At 38.5% G+C, this 23,656-nt stretch overlaps 1 protein-coding gene and 1 long non-coding RNA gene across 10 annotated transcripts in view; one reads left to right on the plus strand and one right to left on the minus strand.

Moving 5' to 3' along the window:
- The window catches only part of CIT (citron rho-interacting serine/threonine kinase), a 69,324-nt gene extending 55,134 nt beyond the window's left edge, over nucleotides 1-14,190 (minus strand). For all 8 annotated transcript variants that reach the window (XM_017744738.1, XM_017744736.1, XM_017744734.1 and 5 more), the window contains exons 1-8: nucleotides 14,065-14,190; nucleotides 13,168-13,309; nucleotides 11,743-11,918; nucleotides 10,775-10,876; nucleotides 10,434-10,576; nucleotides 9,478-9,571; nucleotides 7,915-8,118; nucleotides 7,225-7,378 (exon numbers count right to left, since the gene is read on the minus strand). In XM_017744738.1, coding sequence (XP_017600227.1) covers nucleotides 7,225-7,378; nucleotides 7,915-8,118; nucleotides 9,478-9,571; nucleotides 10,434-10,576; nucleotides 10,775-10,876; nucleotides 11,743-11,918; nucleotides 13,168-13,309; nucleotides 14,065-14,160 — 1,111 coding nt within the window. In that variant the 5' untranslated portion in view covers nucleotides 14,161-14,190. The remainder of the gene's footprint in view (nucleotides 1-7,224; nucleotides 7,379-7,914; nucleotides 8,119-9,477; nucleotides 9,572-10,433; nucleotides 10,577-10,774; nucleotides 10,877-11,742; nucleotides 11,919-13,167; nucleotides 13,310-14,064) is intronic.
- Nucleotides 14,191-14,680: 490 nt separating this feature from the next.
- Nucleotides 14,681-21,594, plus strand: LOC108449205. Of its 2 annotated transcripts, XR_001865334.1 has the most exons (3): nucleotides 14,681-15,113; nucleotides 15,222-15,418; nucleotides 16,775-21,594. It is a non-coding gene; the product is annotated as an uncharacterized LOC108449205 (long non-coding RNA). The 2 variants fall into 2 exon arrangements; XR_001865333.1 differs by having other exon boundaries at nucleotides 15,222-21,594.
- Nucleotides 21,595-23,656: the final 2,062 nt, after the last annotated feature.

The raw sequence follows: 23,656 nt of genomic DNA on the forward strand, positions 1-23,656 counted from the left end.
GAGTGTGCTAAAACCGTTACCATGGATCCAGTATGGATCCCCTGCAGCCGAAGGGCTGATGAGGATTGAAGGACCAGGAACAAACATTCCAACCCCTGCAGTGCAGGCTCCCTGCTCCCGAGTCCCCGCATGCCGGGTTTAACCCTACCTGCCTGTGGCGTGACAGACGCTGCTGCCTGTGAGGGGCAGGGGGGGGTTAACTCTCCATTCCCTCGCTGGAGCTACCCACCAGACCAGGATTAACAGCCAAAAACATAAAGAATCTGTCTGGATAAACTGCCAAATCCCAACTACGTGCACAGGCTTTGGTAGCAGCTCCCTGAAGAGCCATCCTGATGCTGCTCCCAAGCAGGGAAGTGAGAAGAAATTCCACGAAGCAGATGCTGCTCACGTACAGTAGTTTCAAGTACATTAGAATGAGATAAATGGGGAATATATACAAATTAAATAGATTCTGTAGTAAGCAGTTTCAGCCTGCTGCAACTTACCAGCTCCAGAACATTTTAAATTTGTCAGTATCACGAATTTATTATTTTCTTCTATTTTATTGCTTATAATAAAAATATATAATATAATGCTGATATTTATGTACCATAAACATAATTTTGAAATATAGATTGTTGATTGGGATATGTACTTCTTTTTAAAAATCACTTAGTGTCAGGATAACATCCAGCTACTCTTGCATATACTCTTAATGATTAAAAACAGAGAAGTAACAGAAAACAATTTGTAAGCATATCATCTTTCATGCAAATATAAGCCCAAAGTTGAAGTTAATTCACAGCAGAGGAGGATTAGTTCAGGATTAGTATTTTTTAGTTTCAGAACCTTTGCTGAAAAAACTCTGCACTTCCTCTTACAGGAAGGGGTTGCTGTGGGATTTTTAACACTGTTTTTGAAGGCAGATACTGTCTATGAGGTAAAGTAATAGAGAAAACAGCAAACTCTTCACTTCATCTGCAAAAGTCTAGAATGATTTTAAAGAGGTAGCAAAAACCACCCTACTGCCTTTTTATAACTGTATAAGTACCCTGTTCTGTACTCCCCAGAGCCTGACAGATAACTTCATCTCTGAAAGAGAGATCTAAAGCCTTACTTCCCCCCAGAAATTAGCAAATAAGATCTTAAGAGTCATCTTCAAGCCCTTGCAATTAAAAAGAAAGTTGTTCCTCTTACCAACAATAAGAATTCCTACACAAACCACATGCATAAAAGAAAATATAATTTAACTATGCATGCACATAAAAAGATGAAAAAGCACTCAGTGGGGGAACAATGGATGCACAAAGATAAAACTGAATGTGAGGCAGAGCAAACCTTTGGGGCTGGTGGGAAACTAGTTTAAAGAGCCCAATGTTTTACACTACAGCTTCCTCTGTATGTTTAATAAAATATGAGAACAGAAATTGTAAATACTAGATTAAAAATAATGAAAAATCCTTTGCCCTCTATTTTGCATTCACTGAAATCCATGACTAACAGTCCAAAATCTCTGCAACTCTACAGTATAACTTTGTTACAATATTTCTATCAAGAAATAGTAGCAACTGAAGAGAAAACTTAGAACAGTCATTCAACAAAAACACCTCTAGATGTTAAGTAGTTCTGAACTTGTCAACAGTGGCTGAAAATGAGAAGCAGAAGTTCTGAAGGCATTTCAGCACCTTGGAGAAAAAAAAAATCACTTAGGATTAAGAGGGAATAATAATTAAAAAAAAAAAAAAAAGCTAGATCCACTCTGTCTGATGTTCTTAATTATTTGGTAGCTTCTTCATAGACTTATATTCCTCAGACTAAGGAGTCCTTTCTCTGATGTCAAAAATACCTACAGAATAAACAGAGTAGTCTTGTAAAATCAAGCTAAAACAGACAAGCCATTTTGTTTTCAACTGTAGGTCACATGATGGCATAATCTCAAGTTATTATTTCTTGCTTAAAATCAGAAAGCTGTCACACAACTATAGTATTTTCAAAACAAGATGAAGACTGGTGAATGCAAATACACTGATGTGCTTATCAGTTGCTTCTTTAAAGGGAAGGATCCTTTAGCAGAGGTCAAGATAAGCCTCTGAGAAATAAATGTGAACACCATGCCATCACATCTGACAAGGTGACAAATTTGCACTTTTCTCAGGCTTACCCAGAAGGGAGGCAAAAGTATTACTCAGAAAGACAGTAAACCCAATGCTTCTTCTCACAGAAACTGGTTGGGTACAAAGACCTCCTTTTGTCTCCAATATGTTACAATGAATGTACATGTTCTGTTTACCATTTAAAGTATCCTGTAGAGAACTGCATGTTTTAAAAAAGCCGATTCCTTGCCTAGATACCTCCCCACTTGTGGAAAGATATAACCCTCTTCCATCTGTTCCAAATTATGACTTTCAGAGGAAAAGGAGGTGTTGTAGGTTGCTAAGTTTAAGGGGGGAAAAAAAAAAAAGAAAAAGAAAAAAGGAAAAAGAAAAAAAATCCAAAACCACCACACACACTCTAGTACTTTAATCAGCTTATCATTAAGATTAGATAAAATGTGTCTTATGGAAAAAAGCCCTTTTTTAAAACTCTACATTAGTGTGTGTATTTATGACTGGAACATTGCCTTAACCAGGTCTTTCCATCCTTTCAAAATATTTTCATGCAAATTCAGAAGAGAGAGATTGCATTTCCCCTAGGACACTGAAAGACTCAACTGAAATAGGAAGCTTAAAGGCAATACAGAACATTTCTTAAGGATAAAAATGTGTCTGTTCTTGATCTACAAGGTGATCTATAAATGCTTTCTGAGGAAAAGCAGCCTTTTAAAATAGGTTAGGCATTACTCTTCCTCAGGCTCTAACAGACCTATTTGAGAAAGTGTGAAAAACAGACAATCCCAGTGATGAAATTTGTTATATATGAAATCCACCAAATTGGCCTTTGCATGTTAAGTGCCCTGATGTTGCATGATAAGATGTTATATGCCCCAGTTTTGCATTTTGCATATTAAGTGTTTTAATTGCCAGATTAGCCTTTACATATTTAAAATGCCCATCAAACTAGTTAAAGAGATAAAGTTAATTCTCAGAACCACTTAATCACACAGTTTCTAGTTAAAAATCCCTGTTGATAAAATATTCCCAAATTTAATCCCTTCCTTAAGCCTTAAACTTCCAAATGTCGTTTCCTGCACATACCCAAGTTATCCAAGTTAATTAGTATGTTTGAAAAAGATTCTTAAAGTGTTTATGGTTCAGTTTTAAAAGTTCCTTAAAATGACTGTTGATTGTTCTGTTTTAAAAGTTCTTTGAAGTGTTTGTAGTGCAGTTCAATGCTTTTATTAGTTTTCCTTAAATTCTACAAGCTCCTAAGCCCAACTCCAAGAGCAGACTTTCTAACTGTCAAGGGCTATTTTTAGTCTCCTGTCCTTAACCTGCATCTCAGCTCCTTGGCAATATGAATGTCAATGAGGACATTTTCCCGCCTTTCAAGCACCCTGGACAAGAAGCTATCCCATTGGCTAGATCAAATGACCTCACTTCAAGACTCCACCAATCGTACTAGACCATGGGGGCTGGATTGTGGGCGGACCTGGGTGGAGCATGGACATTATAAAATCCAGAGCACAGGCCGGGAGCTCGTATTTGCCTCGGGTTAGGTGCGGGGGAAGCTCAACGCTGGTGACTCAGGCCTCTATCTCCCGGAGAGACCATTTTAACTATCTAACTTTGGACTAGCCAAAGTTAGCCCAGCATAGCAGGCTTCCTGTACTGGGGCCTTGTGCCGGTTAGGCCTAAAGGTCTCTAATCGCTGCGGACCCGGGTTTTAGGATTTTTATTTGTGGATTTTTCCCAGACTGGATTATTTTAACTTTAATTAATTTTTTTAAATTATTCTTTTAATAAAACAGATGTTAATTTTTAATTAACATCAAGAGTGGTCTCATTCTTGACAAATTTAAGGATATTTTCGTTAAGACCACTTATAAAAAAGGCACTGTGCTAGTTCTAAGCTACCTCCACAATATTATCTTAACACCTTTACTGTTTTGTCAAGACAATCATCCAACACATACATTTCTATTAATAAAAGTGATTTCCAACCTGTAATACAAGTGATCTCCACTTCAAAAAACAAGTCAACACATTCTTCTGAAGACAAGAATTTAAATGAAACACCACAATGTGTAACTGTTAACATACTGAATGACAACGTGGTGTTCATAAGGACAAGTGTCTTGCACTTACGAATAATGAGATTTGGGTCCTGCCTGTTTAATAGCAGAAAACAGTTTAAAAATCAGTCTTTAGTATCTTCTCAAGTTCTTCTGCTTGCACAAGACATTAATTCATATGTTTTTTCATACATATAATTTCCATGTACAAGTTCAAATATGCCATTCCATTTTCAAGACCTCTTGGACTATAGTTACAAAGCAATTCTTAAAATGAAAGGCTCTTTATGCTAGACACATATTCCTTAGGTAACAATGAAAGTCGTCTGACCATCTCCCAGCTAGACTTCAGCAAGCAGATTTTTGGTTCCAAATTAAAAATCTGATGCAGTTTATGGATTTCAAATAACAAAAGACAACTAACAATATCCCCAAATTGTATCAGCCTTGTTGCTGATAACTCAAGTATGTCATTCCCTCATTCTCTACCTCTGATTTTAGATACTTTTTAGGTACACAAATGATTCTGTTATCAACTTTCCAGTGAAATACCTGATCATTCAGCTGAAACACAGACAGAAATATGTTTATTTCAGGTAAATAAACTCCAAAATATTTTCAGAAAATTCTTCAGTAAGTGAACACAAACTTTTGAAAGTTTAGGTTTATTTTATTTTTGGGGAGGAAGTGTGGTGGTATCTGTTGGGGGGGGGCGTTTAACAAGCTTTAGAAGTCATTAAATAGCAAAGTTAACAGAGAGCAGAATCTATACATGTGTTTTAGCACAATACTCGACAAAGGGGAAAATCACGTGTTGAGACAAATTCAGATAAAGCTGACCTTAGGTTTAATGGTTTAATTATGTTTCTGTAACTTAGGAGCTGCTTCTACAGACACACATTACTTGGACCCAGGGAAGTTGGGAGCTTTTTTTAGAGGCAACGATCTTTGGGAAAGGGGTTTACTAAAAAGTCAAGTGTTTCATAGGTTACCATAACAACACAAGGTAACACAGAAAAGCCCCTTAATGACACATTCTTAAGCAAAATCGGTGCATTAAGAATGGCTATTCTGGAGCTCTCAGCATGATAATTAAATACCTGCAAGGCAAAGGTACCAATTTTTTCCTTACCTTTCTCAGCCTGAAATAGAAATTACATCACTGCCCTTATAGACTATAGGAAAGTCTGACTACACTGACACAGAATTTGTTTAACAATTGGGGAATCAGAGTCATGTCAGTTGGCAAAGGTTTTAGGATCACCAAGTCCAACACTCCATAACCTTAAAGTCTTTGACCAGATCAACTTGGGGGAGTGAGATTCTTTAATGTAAATCTAAATCTTATGACTTCTGCCAGCACTCATTTTCTCAGGCTGCCATTGCTCCAGTTAAACACCACTATCAGCAGAGGTCAAGATTAGAAAGAGACCTTTAGCTTTTAGATAGCCCAGGTCAAACCTGACACAGGTTTTGGACAGAATGACAGCAACACTGCTCTGAAAAACCAGCACAGGGAGAACCACTGCCGAGAGCAAAGCAATAGGTGATAACATTGAATCTGCTGCTTAAAGCACGGAGACTGCTGTGTTTTGCCCTTGTTACAGTGGGGGTTTATCAAGTATGAGGCATAACAACAAAGTGAGGGGTCAAAACTGCATGAATCCTCATGTAGGTACATGGGGATATTACAGGGAATGATGCAATCCGCTGGCCAGCTGCAGACAGAAGCGGGATTTTTAAAATCCCAAATGATTGTTCCAACATCATAACCACACCAGGGCTGCCTACTGGCTTGTTCATCAGCATCACCACTGTCACACGAAACGGCAAAATGCTCCATTAACTCATGCAGCTGTGTGAATACTAGACAGACAATTGCCAAGGAAACACCAGAACATATGCTCACATGTCATTCTTCTTTCTATATCTGAGATAATGTGATAGAAACACAACACAAAATTCAAGAACAGAAACTGGTGGTTTAGGCAGGGCTCTGGGGAGAGAAGGCAGAGAGCACTGGGAAATGTATGCTAAAGTGATGAAAAGGGCTCGAGGCTCAATGGCTCTCGAAGAGCAAAAACAATGGAATTTAACAGAACAGCAGCTCCACAAGTTCAAAATTAATGAATCAACAGAAAAGTGAGCAAACAGTCTGTGGAGCTGACAGCTGAAGTGCTGAGATGATCATCAAAAGTAGAAGCACCGGCTTAGCAATATATCATGGAAAATGGTGCACAATCATTCCCTTACAGCACATTTGATAAAAAACATAAGGCAGACATGTTGTTTGCCCAGATAATATTACAGTTCAAATAATTTAAAATGCTCTCCAACACAATCAGATCCCCATACAGAGATCACTGATGAACTGTGAAATATTTGCTTTTGCCATGGAGCTGGTGCCTCAGTACTTCCAAATACTAAAATCCATTGCTTACATAGTATTATAAACAGTTTTCTGCATAGAGAATTATCTGGTTCACTGGTTTTATTCTATTCCTAGTTGAATGAACAGATTTTTGACCAAAAAAAGTAGTAATACACTATCCCCATTGACTTTGACAAAAAACTCCAATGGCCCTATGGCCACAGACCTACTGGAACTACAAAAAGTAAACCAACCTTAAGTGAAGTTGGTTCACAAGTAACAAAAGAGAAAGGTGAAGACACAACAACAACAACAAAAGATGAAGCCAAAATTAAGCAAATTGAGGTGGGAAAGGCCTGAACAAACATACTGATGCATTTTAATCTGAGGAAGGACATGGAAAGGACCATTTGATTTTCCAGTCTAGCATCTGCAGTAATACAGCAATTACATCAGAAATTCATATGGAGTTTTACTAAACTACTAAACTTCCTCTTACCTTACAGTTTTCACCTGGGATGTTAACATAGCCTTTGCAAAAACCAAAATGAGCTGTTTTGTTAGAAACACCTGCTCCAGGAACCAATCTTGCTTCATTATGAATAATTCAGATCAAACACACTTAAATACTCATTGTACAAATTTTCCCTTTACCAAAAAGCCCAGGAATTGCTTATAAATACAATTTTATTCTACTTACAATTACGGATATTGTTCCAGTCAATTTTAGAAAAAAATGGATGGCAGCAGAGACCCTCATAACCCAGCCTTTCCTTCTGCCCACAGAGCAGACTCTGGATCAGGTCAAGAAAGTCACTGCTAACTTTCACATCCTCTGGGAACTTCAGAAATTTCTGCATTAGAAAGAAATAGATTTCTGCTCAATAGGAAAACAGGCTCAGACCAATAAAATTAAGTTTCATTATGCTGAGATATGTCAGGTACAAAGGATGAATATTTATAGCACACAAATAAAAGCATGGTGCATTTTATCAAAACAGGCTTTTATATGCATTTACTGCAGTAAAGATAAGAACACAGGAACAACCATTCCCACCCAGGCAAATGGTATCCCAGGTCACCATCTTATGCTGAACAATGGCCAATGGCACACATAAATGGAATAGTAAAACAAGACACTTCCCCAGAAAATTCTCACAAACTTCCAAAGGTTTGTGTTTTAGGATTTTTTGAATCAGGGATGATGACTCCTATTACAAAAAATAACTTGATATCTATAATACAAAGACATATAAATAAAATACAATGGATATATTACAAATCTTTTATGAACATGATGAAGTAAGAGACATCCATAAACTTTAAAAAAAGTTGAGAAAAGCAGTCTTTAGTTATAACCTTTTTACTTAAGAGGGAAAGGATTCTCTACCTGGAAGTTCATGATGTTATTTAAAGTTTTTGCTGAAGTGCCTTCAGTGAAGGGAGACCTTCCATAAATCATTTCATAAGCGATGACTCCAAGGGACCACCAGTCGCATTCGAGGCCGTAGGAGGCTTTGCCATCCCCACCCAACCCTGTCAGCACCTCTGGTGCCATGTAGTCAGGTGTGCCCACAGGAAGCCTGGCATTTACCTAAGAGCAAAGATAAACCAAGTGGAATTACAGCACCTTCTGTTCAATGTCATCTTGGTAATAAAACAAAGGTTTTAGATTTTTTTTCCCCCCCCTTTTTTTTTTTTAATGAGACATAATTTTCAGCTCTCCAAGTGAAGTAAGTAATTTTAAGCAAAGCTGTTTAGCAAATAAGTACCAGGTTAAGGAAACTGCTGATAAACCAACAAAGCAAGCTATTTGGTATATAAAGACTCAAATTATCAGAGCTAATTGGTACTATAAAGTACAAACTGCTAAAGTAGAAAAGCAGCATTCCAAAAAGCACAGAAATACTAAACTGATGTTTTAAACAGCAAAAATACTCTGCTTCAACTAGTATTAACAGGGACATCATAGCTGAAACTTCAAAAATTGTCAGATTTAGACATAAATATTCTCTGCCCTCATTACATAGGTAAGGTCACCCTTAGCTTTTTACCTAGTGTTCATGATCAGCAGAGTACTAATATTTGAATTTCTGGACTGCTTAGAAAAGGTAATTCAGGAGCCAATGCTGCAATCATTTTTGTACTGAGTGGCATAAAGAATGAAACAAAAGGGAAGGCAGGCTAACATAAAAACCTGTGAGTGATTGAAGATACAGTGTGAAGAAAAAACTTAAAAGGAAAATGCAATGCAGAGAAGCACTGAAAATGTAAGAACAGGGAAAACAGGATATTAAGAATGACATTACAAAGAAAATGTTATGGAAAAATAAAAATTGTAAAACAAGACAGAAATATGGTACAGAACTTCATGTTCTCACTTAGATACATTTACATTTTAAAAATCTTCACTGGAAGATGTATGCAGTTACCAAAACTTACAATCAACTTATAAAAATCTCCACTGATTCAGATTTGATGCAGTACTTTCTAGTGAGTGAAGCCCAGAATATTTAAATGTGATTCATTTTGATCAAGAGCTCCCCAGCCTTCAAAGTTATGCCACCTTAATTAAAACAGGCACAATTCTCATTCCAACTATAAATCTATGTCCTCTTTAAACACAGCATTGAACAGCTGTAAGAACCTCTAAAAGTATGATTTTGTATCACACTGCAGCATCATGAGAAAGCACTTACCTTTGCGTTTCTGGTGTATTAGTATTTTAGTAAGCAAATATGTATCTACTGAGGGCTGCAAAAGATACTTGAGCTCATGCTTGAAAAGCCATTCACAAATGGAAAAAGACGATTGTGAATAGACTCCATAGTGGACAAGAAAGGCAAAAGAGAGAAGAGCAAGGTGTAATCAAAATCAGATACCAAGTTAGTTTTCCCTTTTCGACTGGACTATCTGAACAAGCCACAGACAAATTTTTAATCCATATTATTACCGTTTTGTTTACTGTCATTTTGGCAGCTGACCCAAAGTCCACCAGTTTAATGTGTCCTGTTTGGTCAATAAGAACGTTCTCTGGTTTGATATCTCTGTAAACCAGAAGAAAGCAATCAGAACCTTTTCAGACCATTCCCTACTGTCACGTCCAGGTAACAGGATATCCCTATTCAGCTATACTCAACCATATGCATAAAGCCTTTCAAGTGTGAGTCTTATTTCCAACAGTTGTCCTGTTGATAAGCAAATATGGAAGTATTGAAGTCCCCCTTATTGCATGGAAGGTTAGTAATTATTGATATCAGATGAAAAGGGAAGGTGATTTTGCATTCCTCACATTGTAACTGAGTTACAGTACAGTATTTTGTGGTTTTCTTCCCAAATTCCCTCACAATTTTTTCTGCACATCTTCCAAATCCAGGCAGTGACCTTGCACTAGAAAGCCACAGCTCATGCTCTAAGTGCAGCCACTACAAACTCTTGGAACATAAAATACTTCCTAACATTTCCACATCCTCAGAATGGAATAATTTTTTAAATACAAATATTATTTGAAAATGCACACAGTAACAGTCTCCAAGCCTTGAGAGAAAACTCTGATATTTAACTCCTCCAACATCCTATACTGCCATGTTCACCAATCAGCACACAACAATTTTTAACAATCACATTAATTTCCCGTAGTATTTGGTGCCAAAAGCAGCAATCCATGGAAAAGATTTAAATTTTTTAACAGTGCAACATTGAGACTTCTTTTTACTGAGCCTCCAGAAAAATACATGTAACAATCCTTTCTTGATATTAGTCTGAACTTTACATCAAAGTTAATGCCCTGAGGTACAATTATAGTTGGGAGTCTGATTAATTTTCTAATTTCATCTTCTGACGAAGCATGTGAAATACTGTCCTGAAAGAGGACAGAATAGAGAAGCACCCAAAGCAACCTTTACATACCGGTGGACATAACCCATCTGATGGACACTGTGAATGGCCAAAACCAACTCTGCAAGGTAAAACTGCACCATATTCTCATCCAGCTGGTCCTCATATCTGTTTAAGAGTGACAGCAAGTCCCCGCCAGGCTGATACTCCATAACCTACATAAAATTTTAAAGGAACAGATATGCAAGATATTCCACTATACTCCCCAATATTCCACTGGGCACATATCAAACAATGGTATGTAGTGAAGGAAAATTTACAGAAACAAGCACATTTCAACCATCATATTGTTCTTTAATAAACCAACAGCAATGGCGTTCGACAGAAGAGAAAATCAAAGACTAGGCATTTACCAAGTAGAGATTTTTCTTGTCTTGAAACGCATATTGTAGCTGTGGAATCCATGGACTGGTGCTCTGAGCTAATATGCTGCGTTCTTCCTCAAAAAACGACACCTACCAAAAAAGTGTTCAGTTACATCATGATAAGAGGGAGTGAGAATACATTAGAATCCCTTAGTTTTAGAAAAACTTGGCACGCACCACAGAAAAATTACACAGAAATTATTAAGTGCTGTTTCCTGAGCAAGTGCCATGTGAGGGTAGTACCATACCTTGCTTTCTTGTCAATCTATGCCACATAAAGGGTCATTTTAGTTGAGCTTCATTTCTGTTAGCCACAAACAATGCTGAGGGATATCAGGAGCAACCTTACTGCACCACGTATTGGGAAAAACTGATGCAGATATTGTATAAGTTCATGAGGTCTCTCATGGAGTATCTCTGTCCTACTTGTCATCTCATGTCAGCAAAGATTAACTTCTGTTTCTCACCAAACTATGACAACAACCTCCATTATCCCTTTTTAAAGTTTCCAAGTAACACATTTCTCAAGCTAGCAGGAGGTCTCCATAAAAATCCAGTCACCACAGTTTGCCTTCACACCCACTCTTGACATTCTACTTTGCTCTTTAAAATAAAAAAACCCTTAATGAATAGATTGTCTGAAAATTCAAGCCATCATCATCAAGATCAATACTGATTCGGTGTTTTCATCACCTGTTTTTCTTTTCTTATAATTAGATGGGAAGCTCTTTACATGTTTTGGCACCTGAGGATGGCACCTCACTCAACAGACCCATAGACTGTGACAACGGCTTTTAAACACAGCAAAACTACACACAAATTTATTGCCTCACTGAAATGTAGGATGAACTTTCTCAAGATATATTTTTAACTCAATTCTAATAATAGTGTCAGAAGGAAGTGTTCAGCAAATTGCAATTTATCCTCCTACTCTCATAACAGAAAAATTTACATACATGTTCCTGTGCCATCAAGGACTCCTTGCTCATCACCTTCATAGCATAGACATCACCAGTGACTTTCTCTCTCACTACTTTGACATCTGCAAAGTGACCACAGCCAACCACACCCTTTACTTCAAAATCCTTCACACTGGGTTGCAGTTCCTTTAGTTCAGCAATAGCCTCTGCATCTATAAAAATAAAATACTTATTTTTACATTAGGCAACTGGCATTTTATAAAAAAGAGACAACATCGAAACTGGGGAATAAAATTTTAAAAAAAACAACAGGAAATCAAAGCCAAAAAAACCCCAAAATTAATTCCAGATTCTCAAGAAATGTTAAATCTTTCCAGAATATGCTTCTTATAAATAACAGCATGCATCAGAACTAGAAAAAGACTGTATCAATGCAGAGTTAAGTCTGAAATATGGTACATACAAAAGGATCAGGAAATGCTAAGACAGTTCCCATAGCAATGATAATTCTGTCCCATTCATAACATCGGAGGCTGAGAACCTCTCTGGTTTCTAATTTCTTTCCAGCCATCCATTATCAATACAAAGGATATTCTCTAAACATGAGGGCTTTACCCAGCGAATTCTAGTCCAGGGGCAAGGTTTGCTCCTCTGCCTGAGGGAGGCATCAGTCTATTGTCTAACAACCAACCACAGGCATTTATTGCAGATATTCAGCTCAAGTTTGCCACTGCCTAGTTCCAACCAGCATGAACTATGATAATCAATCACTCATGGGAGATTGTTCTAAAAATTATTCAAACTAGCAGAAAATTACTGTCTGCTAATAATACCTACAAACCATTGGGTGGAACTATGATGGAGGGCACGACATGTTACTTGAAACCAAATGTCTTTCTGCTATATCTTAATGGAAAAATTGATGGAAATTTTCTTTTCTCTTCCCCAAAAAGAATCTGAGCACATTATCAGCAAAATATTTACTCCTTTAGAACCTTTCTGAAGCACAGAAATGATCTTTACCAGTTACACATGCAAAACTGAGGTAACACATGTAATCTAAAAGGTGAAAGAGCCAAGGATTACCAAGTCTTTTTTTCTCATAGTCACTATCCTGCTCTCAACTTCTGACATCCTGCTGTGGTGCACACTTGAAGCTTTGCTGTAGCCAGTACTCACTTTCCAAGAAAGTACCTCCTCAAATATACAGTACAGACTAAGAAGGATGCACATTTGAGTCACAGCACTTCAAAGCCACTTGCATTTGATCTTCTCAGACCTGAACAAAGCTTTACTAACATTTCCAAGATCCCCTTTGCAGAGTTGATTCTGCCAACAAAAAAATCAGATGCTCAAAGTCCTGGGTTACAGTCAAAAGCAACTAAAGCATTACTCTAACATCCATATCCTTAAGAATTGTTTTATAAAGTGACACATGAAAATTAGTCTAAACAAACTTACACTTCTTGACAAAGTTGCCAACATGTTTAATTTTCATTAAAGCAGGGTTTCTGCATTCTTCAAAAAGAACAAATAATGAATCAAGGATGCCTTCCCGGGAGAGAGGAGACATCTGCTGTTGAGTTACAAAGAGTGGCTTCCCCTAGAAAAAAAAAAGCAGCAACAGCAGATGGAGTCTCAGACAACAATGAAAAGCCTCAAACCAGTAACAGATGTATAGAGCAGATTATATATTATCCATTCTCAAATCACATCTTCAGAAATTAGGCAAATGATACAGAAGTGTGACGTAAATACACCAACTCAGTGTCTATATGTAATAGCTGTTACAGGTGTTCTTTCTTTTAGACAATGCAATCCTTTAAAGACAGTTTCAAGAAAGCCGTGATCAAATTTTAACAATCTACATCCTCCTGATGACTCTGATCTGCTGGCTTTTTCCTTGACATTGTATCATGAAGGATTTTTCATGGTACAAATAGTTTAAACAATCAGTATCAATAACACCTCTAGAAGAAAAAGCTGTTGAATCTCAGATGATCAAATAGCAGCCCCTTAGGTAAATTAATCTCAGGACAAACCCACAGCTCCTTCACCCATGAAAAAACTGAAGATTACAGGGCACAGAAAGCAATATTACATCTTTACATGGAAAAATCCATCAGGCTAAAACACTGACAGACGCACAAAACATAAGACCAGTTAGTATCCACTGAACTTTGTGCAAACCAGATACACTTTGAACTTCACTTAGTTATCCCTTTCTTTTACCGCTTCCTCCAAATAATGACACAGGCATGATTTCAGCATCCAAACAAGCAAAGCTGTATTTTGAGATACTGGGAATGGACAAGGACAAAACCGAGATCAGCTGCTCCCAGGCCAGAGGTTCTTCACCTGAAAGAGCAGATTTAGCCGAGAAACTCGGCTAGTGATAGGCTCCACTGGTCCTGCCTCGACTGGATTTCGGGCTCCACATTTAAACTTCAACATCTCTACAGCTTATCTCATACAAACGATCACCTGAAAAAGGGAACAGGGACAATCAGGAAGCACTTGACTGGCTCACTTTAAGTAAAAAAATATGGACATGGGGGGATGTAATTTAAGCAACATCTGCATTTCCTTGGGGACAAAGTTCATAAGCTTAAACGCGCCTGGAGCGTCTCGGCAGTTAAACTGGGGAGAAGCATAGAAGCAATTACGTTGAAGAAGACCTCCGAGACCATCGAGTCCAACCTGTGAGCGAACCGTACCGTGTCAACTTCCCCGCGGCACTCAGCGCCTCGGCCAGTCTTTCTTTAAACACCTCCAGGGGCGGCGACCCCACAACCTCGCTGGGAAGGCGCGGAGCCCCCCAAATTCCGGAGCTTGCAGCGGGAGGACACGAGCCCCCCTCAGAGCCGCTCCGTCCCAAGCCCCCTTCCCGTGGCCCCGAGCCTCCCTCAGAGCCGCCCCACTCCAGGTTCCGTTCCCGCGGCCTCCTCAGATCCCCGCGCGCCCCGCTCTTACCGCCGCCTGCGTTTGAACGGCGCGGTGGGCGTGGGAGTCCTGGCGTCGCTTCCAGTACCGCGGCGCGGACCAATCGCAGGCCTGCGGGGCCGGAAGCCCTGTCCGGGAGTGGCGGCGGCCCCGTGAGGGTGGGAGTGGCGGCGGGTTCTGAGGGGACCGTGAGGGGACCCCTGGGCTGTGGGGCTTCCCCAGCTCCGCATCCGGAGGGAGCAGAGGAGGGCCTTCGGACACTGCTGCACACCAAGCAGCTAGTGCTGCTCTGCCCTCACGGGTTTGCTCCCCCTTGTCCTGTATTTCACCTCCTTTTTTTTTTGTTTGCTTGTTTGTTTTCCTTGCCAAATCTTAAAAGGCAAAAATGACTCATTCTCAGTAGTTTTGAGTGGAGCTGGCTCAACCCTACCCTAGACGTCATAGCTGGCAGCAGCTCCTGGCAGGTAAAGCAGCCAGAGGGGAAATGGAAAGGTTTTCAGAAGCATTAAATTTCCTTCTGTAAAATGTTTGCCTGACCTTTATGACCTTTTTTGTATGACCGTTTTATTCAGATACAGGTTATTAACTTTCAAGTGAAGCACTAGTGAAAAGCTCCCAGCTCGGCACCCCCTCTGTCCGTGATGCATCGATCAGAAGGCTCCGTGGGATACAGGATGATCTTGTGTAAGGATGGATCCGATGGATTCATGAGGAGATGTCCGGGGAGAACATCGGCACGGAGCACTGATGTGACCTGCAGACATCACAGGTGCACAAAACATAGCCCCTTTTTACACAGTGTCTGGGCAAGATTTAATCTGGTAACAGAAACCTCGGTGATGTGGTTCTTAAAAATAATCATGTTGCTGATTGACAAAAAATAAGATATTTTGCTCTCCAACATTCATTTTAATGATGCTAATACTGGCTTGGCATCTAGCTGATCACATAATGGACTGATGGATTTATTACATTTGACTTTATAGAAATGATTTTAGAGATTTGTGCTTCCACCTCCCTGAGTCCACCCCTGGAACACTGACATAGTTGTGGTGTATTTCTTGTCTCAAACTTACATAGCTGGGTTCATTTCAAGTTACAAAGCCAGAAAGTGTTTTTAAAATCTAATTGTCCACTACCTGCACTGCCAGTTTGGTTTTTGGACTCCACTCAGGACACTGTCATTGCTCGTGTCTCATCCACATCTGCATTGCCCAGGAGAGATCAGCTCTTAAACAGAAAAGCAGTAAAGAGCTTCCTGTGCATGAGCTGGTTAATTGTAATGGTAGTGTGGTAGCATTTTAGTAAAATACCACATCCTTCCCTGATATTCGAACCCTACCATGTCTAAAGGTATTCTACCCTAGATTTTAAACAAGTCTCATTGTCTGCCATCCAACTAAGAGAACTTCAGGCTCCTCTGCCTTTCCCTTTCTCCAGCCTATCTCCTCAGCAAATGTCATTAACCCCCTCTGTTTTAACTGCCAGAATTACTTTTAAATATCCACTCTCTTTCTAATTCCATTGGGATATCACCATATCTGTACATCAGTTTGGATTTAGAAAATGGGGGAAGCAGAAGAGCTGGGTTCTCCTTCTGACAGCTCAGTTCTATATTGTGTTCAAATCACAAAGGTGTGACTGATTCTCCTTCCATCTTCTCTGCAGGATGGTGTGGAACAGCTGATCCACACATTGGGAGAGGAAATGGGTCATTAAGGGTTTTATCTGATGTACATTAAGGCTCCCCTTTCCTTTCAGAATGTGAACACTGGCTCTGGGTCTCCCATACAATATCCCAAATTTAACCAGCCAAATTAGCTGCTTGGCTGGATCATGAGCCTCTCTCAGCTGCCCAACAGGTTCAACAATAGCATCAGTTTACTGATTTACAGGTTTATAATTTAATTTTTCCAAATAAATATATTTTTTGAGTGTTTGCAAGCAAAGAAGCTGGCTCTTAAAAGCCTTTGGGACAGATACAGTTTTCCTCATAATTTAGATGAAGGCTCAAATTAGATTAGTTCCCTTTAAGAAGGCCCTTAAATACATATTTTGCTAGAAGCAGCCATGTGATACAAGGTCACTTACTGTTTTTTTTTTCTTCTTTGATCCTCTGTAACAGACTCATGTAAATAAGAATGTCTACCAGCAAAATGAAATAGTAGCATAAAAATGCAGCTGCACCAGAATTGTTATCAAATGGTAAGAAAAAAACTGAAGTGGCAGATGAGGGGAGAAGAAGAGAGAGAAAAACTAGTTTCAGTGATAACACCTCAGTACCCATTTCTGATGTCTCAGGTAAAAAGAGAAATACATACCTGTTCAGAAGAACACATATTTTGTTTTTCTTTAAATTGGTGAAGTCTTCAGAGTGAAAGTGATGATTCCTTCCTACCTTTGATATTTTTATCAAGAGAAATCATAGTGCACCAGTCCTTTGTAACAGCCAAGTTATGTATCACTCCTTGAACTTGACAGCTGCTCCTGGTTATAACCTCACTTAAGTAGAATGAGCAGCAGCAGACCTGCAACCATACAAAGTAAAGGCTTATTCCTACTATTAAATTAATAGGTTGTCCAAAAGTGTAACAGCATAAATAGCTCTGTTATTTTCCCTAAGCAGGTCCCAATATGGTGCTCAACATGTTTTGACATCTCAGCATGCATTGAATTGGTTACTATCTGTTTGACATTATTTTATTATAAGAGTAGGGGTTTCCCTTTATTTCCTCAGCCCAAATTCTCTCCCCTCTTGCTGTTGCATTGTGCTCCAAGGTGACTATGTTCCCATTGCTTGTCACTGTAGCATCCTTCAGGCTTGCCTGAGGTCTAAGATACCACATAAATGTAAAAGTAAACAAGCAGGCAGGCACACCGGCTTTTTGCCAAGAACCTGGTGTTCAGATCCTCATCCTAACTAACTTCACCATATTTTAATGGGCAGAGAGCTCCCAAGTCCCCCCCAACACCATCAGGCTGTGAACTTCTGTATTTACAGCAGCATTACTTGGAAATATCTTCATCTGTGGAGCAGTGAGACACTTGTGGCTGCTCCCAAGGTGCTAATGAATTTATATATGGTTAGAAAGCAATAAACCAGGCTTGTGCTATCACAGTGCTAAGAGCTAAGTATGACCAAAAGCCTATTTTTTTTGTCCTACCTTGCAAATCTCTCCAGCTCTGTTCTTTCCAAATTGTAATGCTGCTCATGCAGATGGGTCTGCAGGCAAGGCTTCCAGGGGATGTTGGCCCCAGAGATAAATCATGCTCTTCAGCAAGGCCTTTACCATAGCTAATCTATATGCTAATCTATAATCTATAATTCTATATGAAAACAAAAAATTAGCTTTATCAGCTCTATCCCTTCCTCTAACTCACCAATATTTAAAAGATCTTGTAATAAACCAAGTTCTTTCTTCAGCCCTAACCCTGATCACACCGGGGTTACCACTTTGTGTTTCAAAATAAAGGATTTAACTTGGCTGATACTGTCATAAACCATTGTAGCTCTCACCTTTGCTTAATGGGACCTAAATAATCCCTAGATCCCTGACACATTTTGTTTTACTTTCTTTCCCCAAACTATCACAAAGTATCCAACCTGACATAATAGTCATACATACTACAGGGGACAGGAATATTTGCACAATACCTATTTGGGAAGAAGAGTTATGGAAGAGGGAAGTAAATTCCTTATCGAAGAGATGAAGGCAAAGACAAATAATCGCCAGGAAAACAATTACATTGTCTTTCCTTCTGCAGTATTTTTAATTTCCTCCTGAGAATTTTTGGAAAAAGACTACTATGCTGTCATCCTCCTGGGATAAGCAAAAAGGAAATGAAACTTTAAAAGACCTGAAAGGCTGTTTGGTGTTTCTTCCACAGACTTTCACTAGAAGGTAGGCGCAAAGATAATATTCTTCAAGGTTATTTTGATTGAAATATTAAAGGCCTTTTTTGTTTGTATTAGCAATATGCTAATAATTGTATTATACAAGTTCACTGGGGGTTTTTTATGCATTGCTTCTATTTTCTTTATATTTACAGAAGTAAAATCCATTAAAATACTTTTAAAAACACATGGCCCTCTTATTAGGTACGTAGTTGTCATCTATCTTTTGATTTATTCATAAAAATGCAAACAGACATATGTGATGCTGCTCTTCAGACCAAATCCCAGTTCTGAGGATTCCTCATTCCAGCACACACTGCTCAGTTCTGACCACACTCTCCTAACAAACTGTTGAATTCAAATGTTGAATTTCCCTGTAAGCCAAAACATAATCATGATAAACTTCTGGTGACCAAAATGAAATAGTAAGAGAATTGGGTCACTAAGAATCCTTCTTTATGAGCAAACTGAGCATTTAACCACATGAAAGTGAAGCGCCTTTTTTAATCCTAATTGTCTTCTTCATTTTTTTTATATTTGCCTAAAACAAATCCCTCATTACTTTCCAGAGAAATAATTTATTAACTTGTAGATGCAGTGAAAAGCAAATGTTGTTTCATATATCTCAGCTTCAGGCTTCCTTTGTGCTATCACAGGAACACTCCTGATTCCACAAAAATTATTTTATAGAAAGCAATTTATTAAACCTCACGATCTGTCAAGACACGTGAATATTGATGTGCTCACATTAACATCTCCTGGAGCAGCTGAAAACTAAATTTTGCATGACTTAATGGGAATTACATGTTGCAGAGCAACAGGTGACAAGAGCTTAATTAAAGCAAAACTGATAAAGTAGCTGAGCCATTATAAAAAATGTTTTGTTTTAAATGTCCTAAAGAACCACTTGCATGTTTTCATTGATGGGGAAGGGAAAGCAACTCTGGTTTACAAGATAAAACCTAGAACAGGACACGTGCCACTTATCAGATGGAAACTGCATCTACTGTAACACTCAATTACTTTGGAATTTAGATAGAATAATCATGTAAAAAATGGCCATATCCAATTATATTTTACTTAGATTCCAAAAGAAAAAAAGAACAGAAACACCTTTATGGTGAAGATACAGAATTCCTTTGAGAGCACAATTAAAACTTATTATTAAAATTTAATCATACATTGGTCCTAGGGTGAATGAATTCTAGATGTTCACAGCAGGACTCTGCCTTAAATTAACAAATCCACAGAAAATACACCCTTTCCTTAAATACAGCAATAATTTGCTTGTTTGTGGGATTGGGCATCAGTGCCCAGATATTTTATTAGAAAAACAAATCCCACCGGACTGAAGTATCAAAATTTAGTATGAAAATAGATTAAACAAAGTATGTCTGTTAAAATTATGTCAGCATTTAAAAGACAAACAAACCCACTCCTTATTAACTCTGATGATTTAAGACACAGAGGTAGACTTGGATTCTTTGTGTAATTGAACTTGAAAGAAAGTCTGTCTTTTTCCTTTGAAGATTTATTCCAAAAATGCCAGTATCCAATAATCTGTGCTCTGCAGCTCTATAGCATAGTGGGCAGTGGGAATAGGGTAAAAAAGAACAATAGTAGCACTTTGTGCAGAGTATAAATAAAAGCATCAGATGAGGCAATGACAGTTTTAATGTCAAAGGACTCTTCCAGGTAAGACTAAAAGAAATTTAGATTTGATTGCCTGCCTATTTTTCAATCTGGAATCACGATTTTTGTACTTTACGGATTTTGGATGTTCTTGCTCTGAGTGGGTGTGTTCATTCCTGTCCTGAAGAACTCAGCAATGACAGCCTACATGTTACTTTATTTAATTCTTCTAGAATTAGTTCTATACTGTTTGCTTGGAGGCCAAGAAATATTTTACAGTGACTATTGTGGGATTCTCATTTTTAAACAGCTTTTCCATGTTAAGAATTGTGATGAATAAGTGATTAAAAACACCGACAAACACTGAAGTAATTTAAGGTTCATAAAGGAAGTGAATGACAATTTCTGGCTGCTTTGGAGGTCACTGCATGGTCAAATTGCTCTTTTTGGAGTGCTCGTCACCATTTCTCATGGTGATTGGCCTGGCTCACATTGTTTTCTCACACTTATAAATTTCCTTTACTACCTGGAAAGGAAAGGCTCCAAACCCAGTATATTCTTCCTCAAAAATAAGTTATGAAGGTGGAAAATTGTTGCAATGGTGCAATGTTCATGGTCTGCCAAGGAATTGCATTTAACCATTTTTAGCCAAAGGCTGGATACAAAAATACAAGTCTTGAAAGAGGAATGGAAACTCCATGTGAAAGAGTTTCTGTGGAATAAACATTACCTGAATAAAAAATAGCTCTAGGCTACCTTTTTTCTCCCCCCATGTTTTTAAAGTATTGCAGGTCAACTTTTGTTTAAAAATAACTTTTAAATAAAAGGTGGGTTTATGCTACTATTTCAAATTCCTCTATAATTGAATTAATTACCTCAGTACTAAGGTAGAATATTTTCTACTTTCTGCTCTTCCCACCACTTAGCTCTCCAGTTTTCCTCAGAGCAATGGATCTTGTGTATTGCTTCTCTGAAATGTGAAATGGATCAGATGCAGCATTAATTAATTGTGCCAGTGGATGAGAACAATTAATAGATCCTTGGAAATGAGGGGAGAGGTGCAGACTTGTTGGCGTACCCCACACATTACATCTTAAACCTTTTAAGCTTGAAGCAGAAAGTAGTCAGCTTTTCATATCAAAGAGTTATCCAAAAAAGCTTAATAGCCAACCTCAAATGACAAAAAACAACAATAACTAAAACCAAAAATATATCTCAAGTAATTGTTATTTGTTAACAACCTTTCTAAAGCAGAACACCAGCTACCACTTAAAATCCTCCAGAAGACAATGTTTAAAGCAATGGAGGAGGCTGGGTTCTGCATCAACCTATTCCACCATGAACAGATACTACGAAATAAAGATTATTTAGAATACTGGATGCTAAAAGATGCTGGAATAAAAGAGATTTGTACACAGGCTGCATAGTTAGTTGCATCTTTGTCCTCTCTATGTTCCTGTGACTTTCATTCTGATGCCTTTCAATATCCCAGGCTCAAAAGATGATGTATCATCTAGTTCCCGTGAATAAGAACTGCTACTTCTCTCTTGAAAAGGGTTCTTTAAATCCTACTGGTTTTCTGGAATTCAGTTACAATCTGAGCCAGAGGCACAGCCAGGCAGTGCTGGCAGTCATGTTCAACAGCAGCGTAGAGTCTGCAAAAGTCTTTCCCCTTATATGTAGCCTCTTGGGGCAAAAACTGCTATTCCACATTAAGAAATATCCAATGAACAGGCTGATACAAGGTATTTATAAACAATGAAGGTGCAGGAACAAGGCTGTCTCCCCCTGTCGCTGTCTGCCCAGCTGTGGTATGACAGAAGAATACACAGCCCCCACTGCATCATTCAGCTATACCAACACATCAGAAAATGGCCACGGCTAAGAGCATTTTTCTTTTCATTCATACCAACTCATTTGTAAAGGGCCATTTCTGCCCAAGCTGCATATAAATCGTAGGTTGTTAGTGGATTGCTGCTCTCTGGCTTCATCTGCACAGTGCTCCGTGCCAAAACCACGGCTCTGCAGAACCTCAGTCATAAAGAAGAAAATTATCAATAAGCTTGGGCAGCTTGTGATGCGCAGTGACAGATTTTCACTGCCTCTATGGCTGTATTTTAATTTAGACAAAAATAGTTATCAGCGCAGTTGCAAGGGAAAAGAAGTCATCTGCTTCTTATCTAATGTGTAATTCAAAAATTCCTATAATTGATCTTCATAGACAATTTTTGCAAGCTCACTCACCCACACTTCACATATTGTGCTTCCTGACATAATTCCCGACATAGACGATGATATTTCAACAGAGGAAGCTTGTTAAATCAGGTCAAACAAAATAAAGAATCAGAATGTGCTGCAAGTCCTTGTAGCTGTCTGTCTTTTCACCCTTCCCCCTTATCCTCACCAAAAAACCGCAAAACAAAAAAAAACAAAAACCAAAACAACAACAGAACACACACAAAGCAATACAAAACCAATTTCCAAATACCGGTATTTTTGTAATGGGCTAAAAACACAAAATTCAGCTTTGTTAAATGTTGATAGGCTTCTGAATTAAAATACATTATTTTCTCCAAAGATGTTGGACTATTACTGTTGATCAGACGTAACTGCCAGTCTTTTATTGCTTCCACATGGTTTAATTTTCCCTGGAAGTGCCATATATATTCTAATGATCTGCCAAATTAAAAGAATTCTAAATGGGTTCCCAATTGATGAGATGGTGTTTCTGAGATAGGACAATAAAGGACATTTTCTCTCACAGACAAACACAAAAATTCAGGAGGTGATAATCGGTCCTCAGGTGTCTGAAAGAGCAATACATAATTTCAGAGCAACACAAACAATAGATGCATTTTCCATTCATAATGACTGTAAGTAAAGAGGAATATGTTTCTGTTTTATAAACACAATCACTGGCCTAGGCAGCATTCTCCAACTACTCAAACTGCTCTTATTCTTCAAAGAACTGAGATAAATGAAGGGTTCAACAGACTAACAACTAATAGATATAATTAAGGTAGCAGAAAGCCAGACAAAGTTCAACAGAAGCATGTTAGAATACTAGACACAAAAGGCTGGCACAGGGGAACCCCATTTTAATTTCTATGAATGCAACTCCAGCTTTTAAAACAAAACATTTGAAGTGCAGAGTGAGGTAGAGTCCTTTATTCCAGATTCTTTTTCCAACTCTAGGTGCTAATTCTATAGCAGTTGAGAGATGATTCCCATAAATCACCTCCCTCACCCACAGGCCTTTCCCCCATCAGCTGGGGATGGCTCTTAGGCTGTGCTGCTGAATGATTTTCCAATACCTGGTGGCTATAGCGCTTCGGGTTATTTATCCTACACCTTATTGAGCTGGTAAGTCAGCAGGAGAGAAAGGGAAGCAACCAAGGGGGATGCATGTGCAGACACACTAAAAATCACAGTAAGCTCTTACCTTTCATGCCCACAGCAAGTTCCCAGGAGGCTTCTGCA

Source organism: Corvus brachyrhynchos, unplaced genomic scaffold (genome assembly GCF_000691975.1).
Source record: "Corvus brachyrhynchos isolate BGI_N302 unplaced genomic scaffold, ASM69197v1 scaffold1359, whole genome shotgun sequence".
In the NCBI taxonomy this organism is placed as follows: Eukaryota; Metazoa; Chordata; class Aves; order Passeriformes; family Corvidae; genus Corvus; species Corvus brachyrhynchos.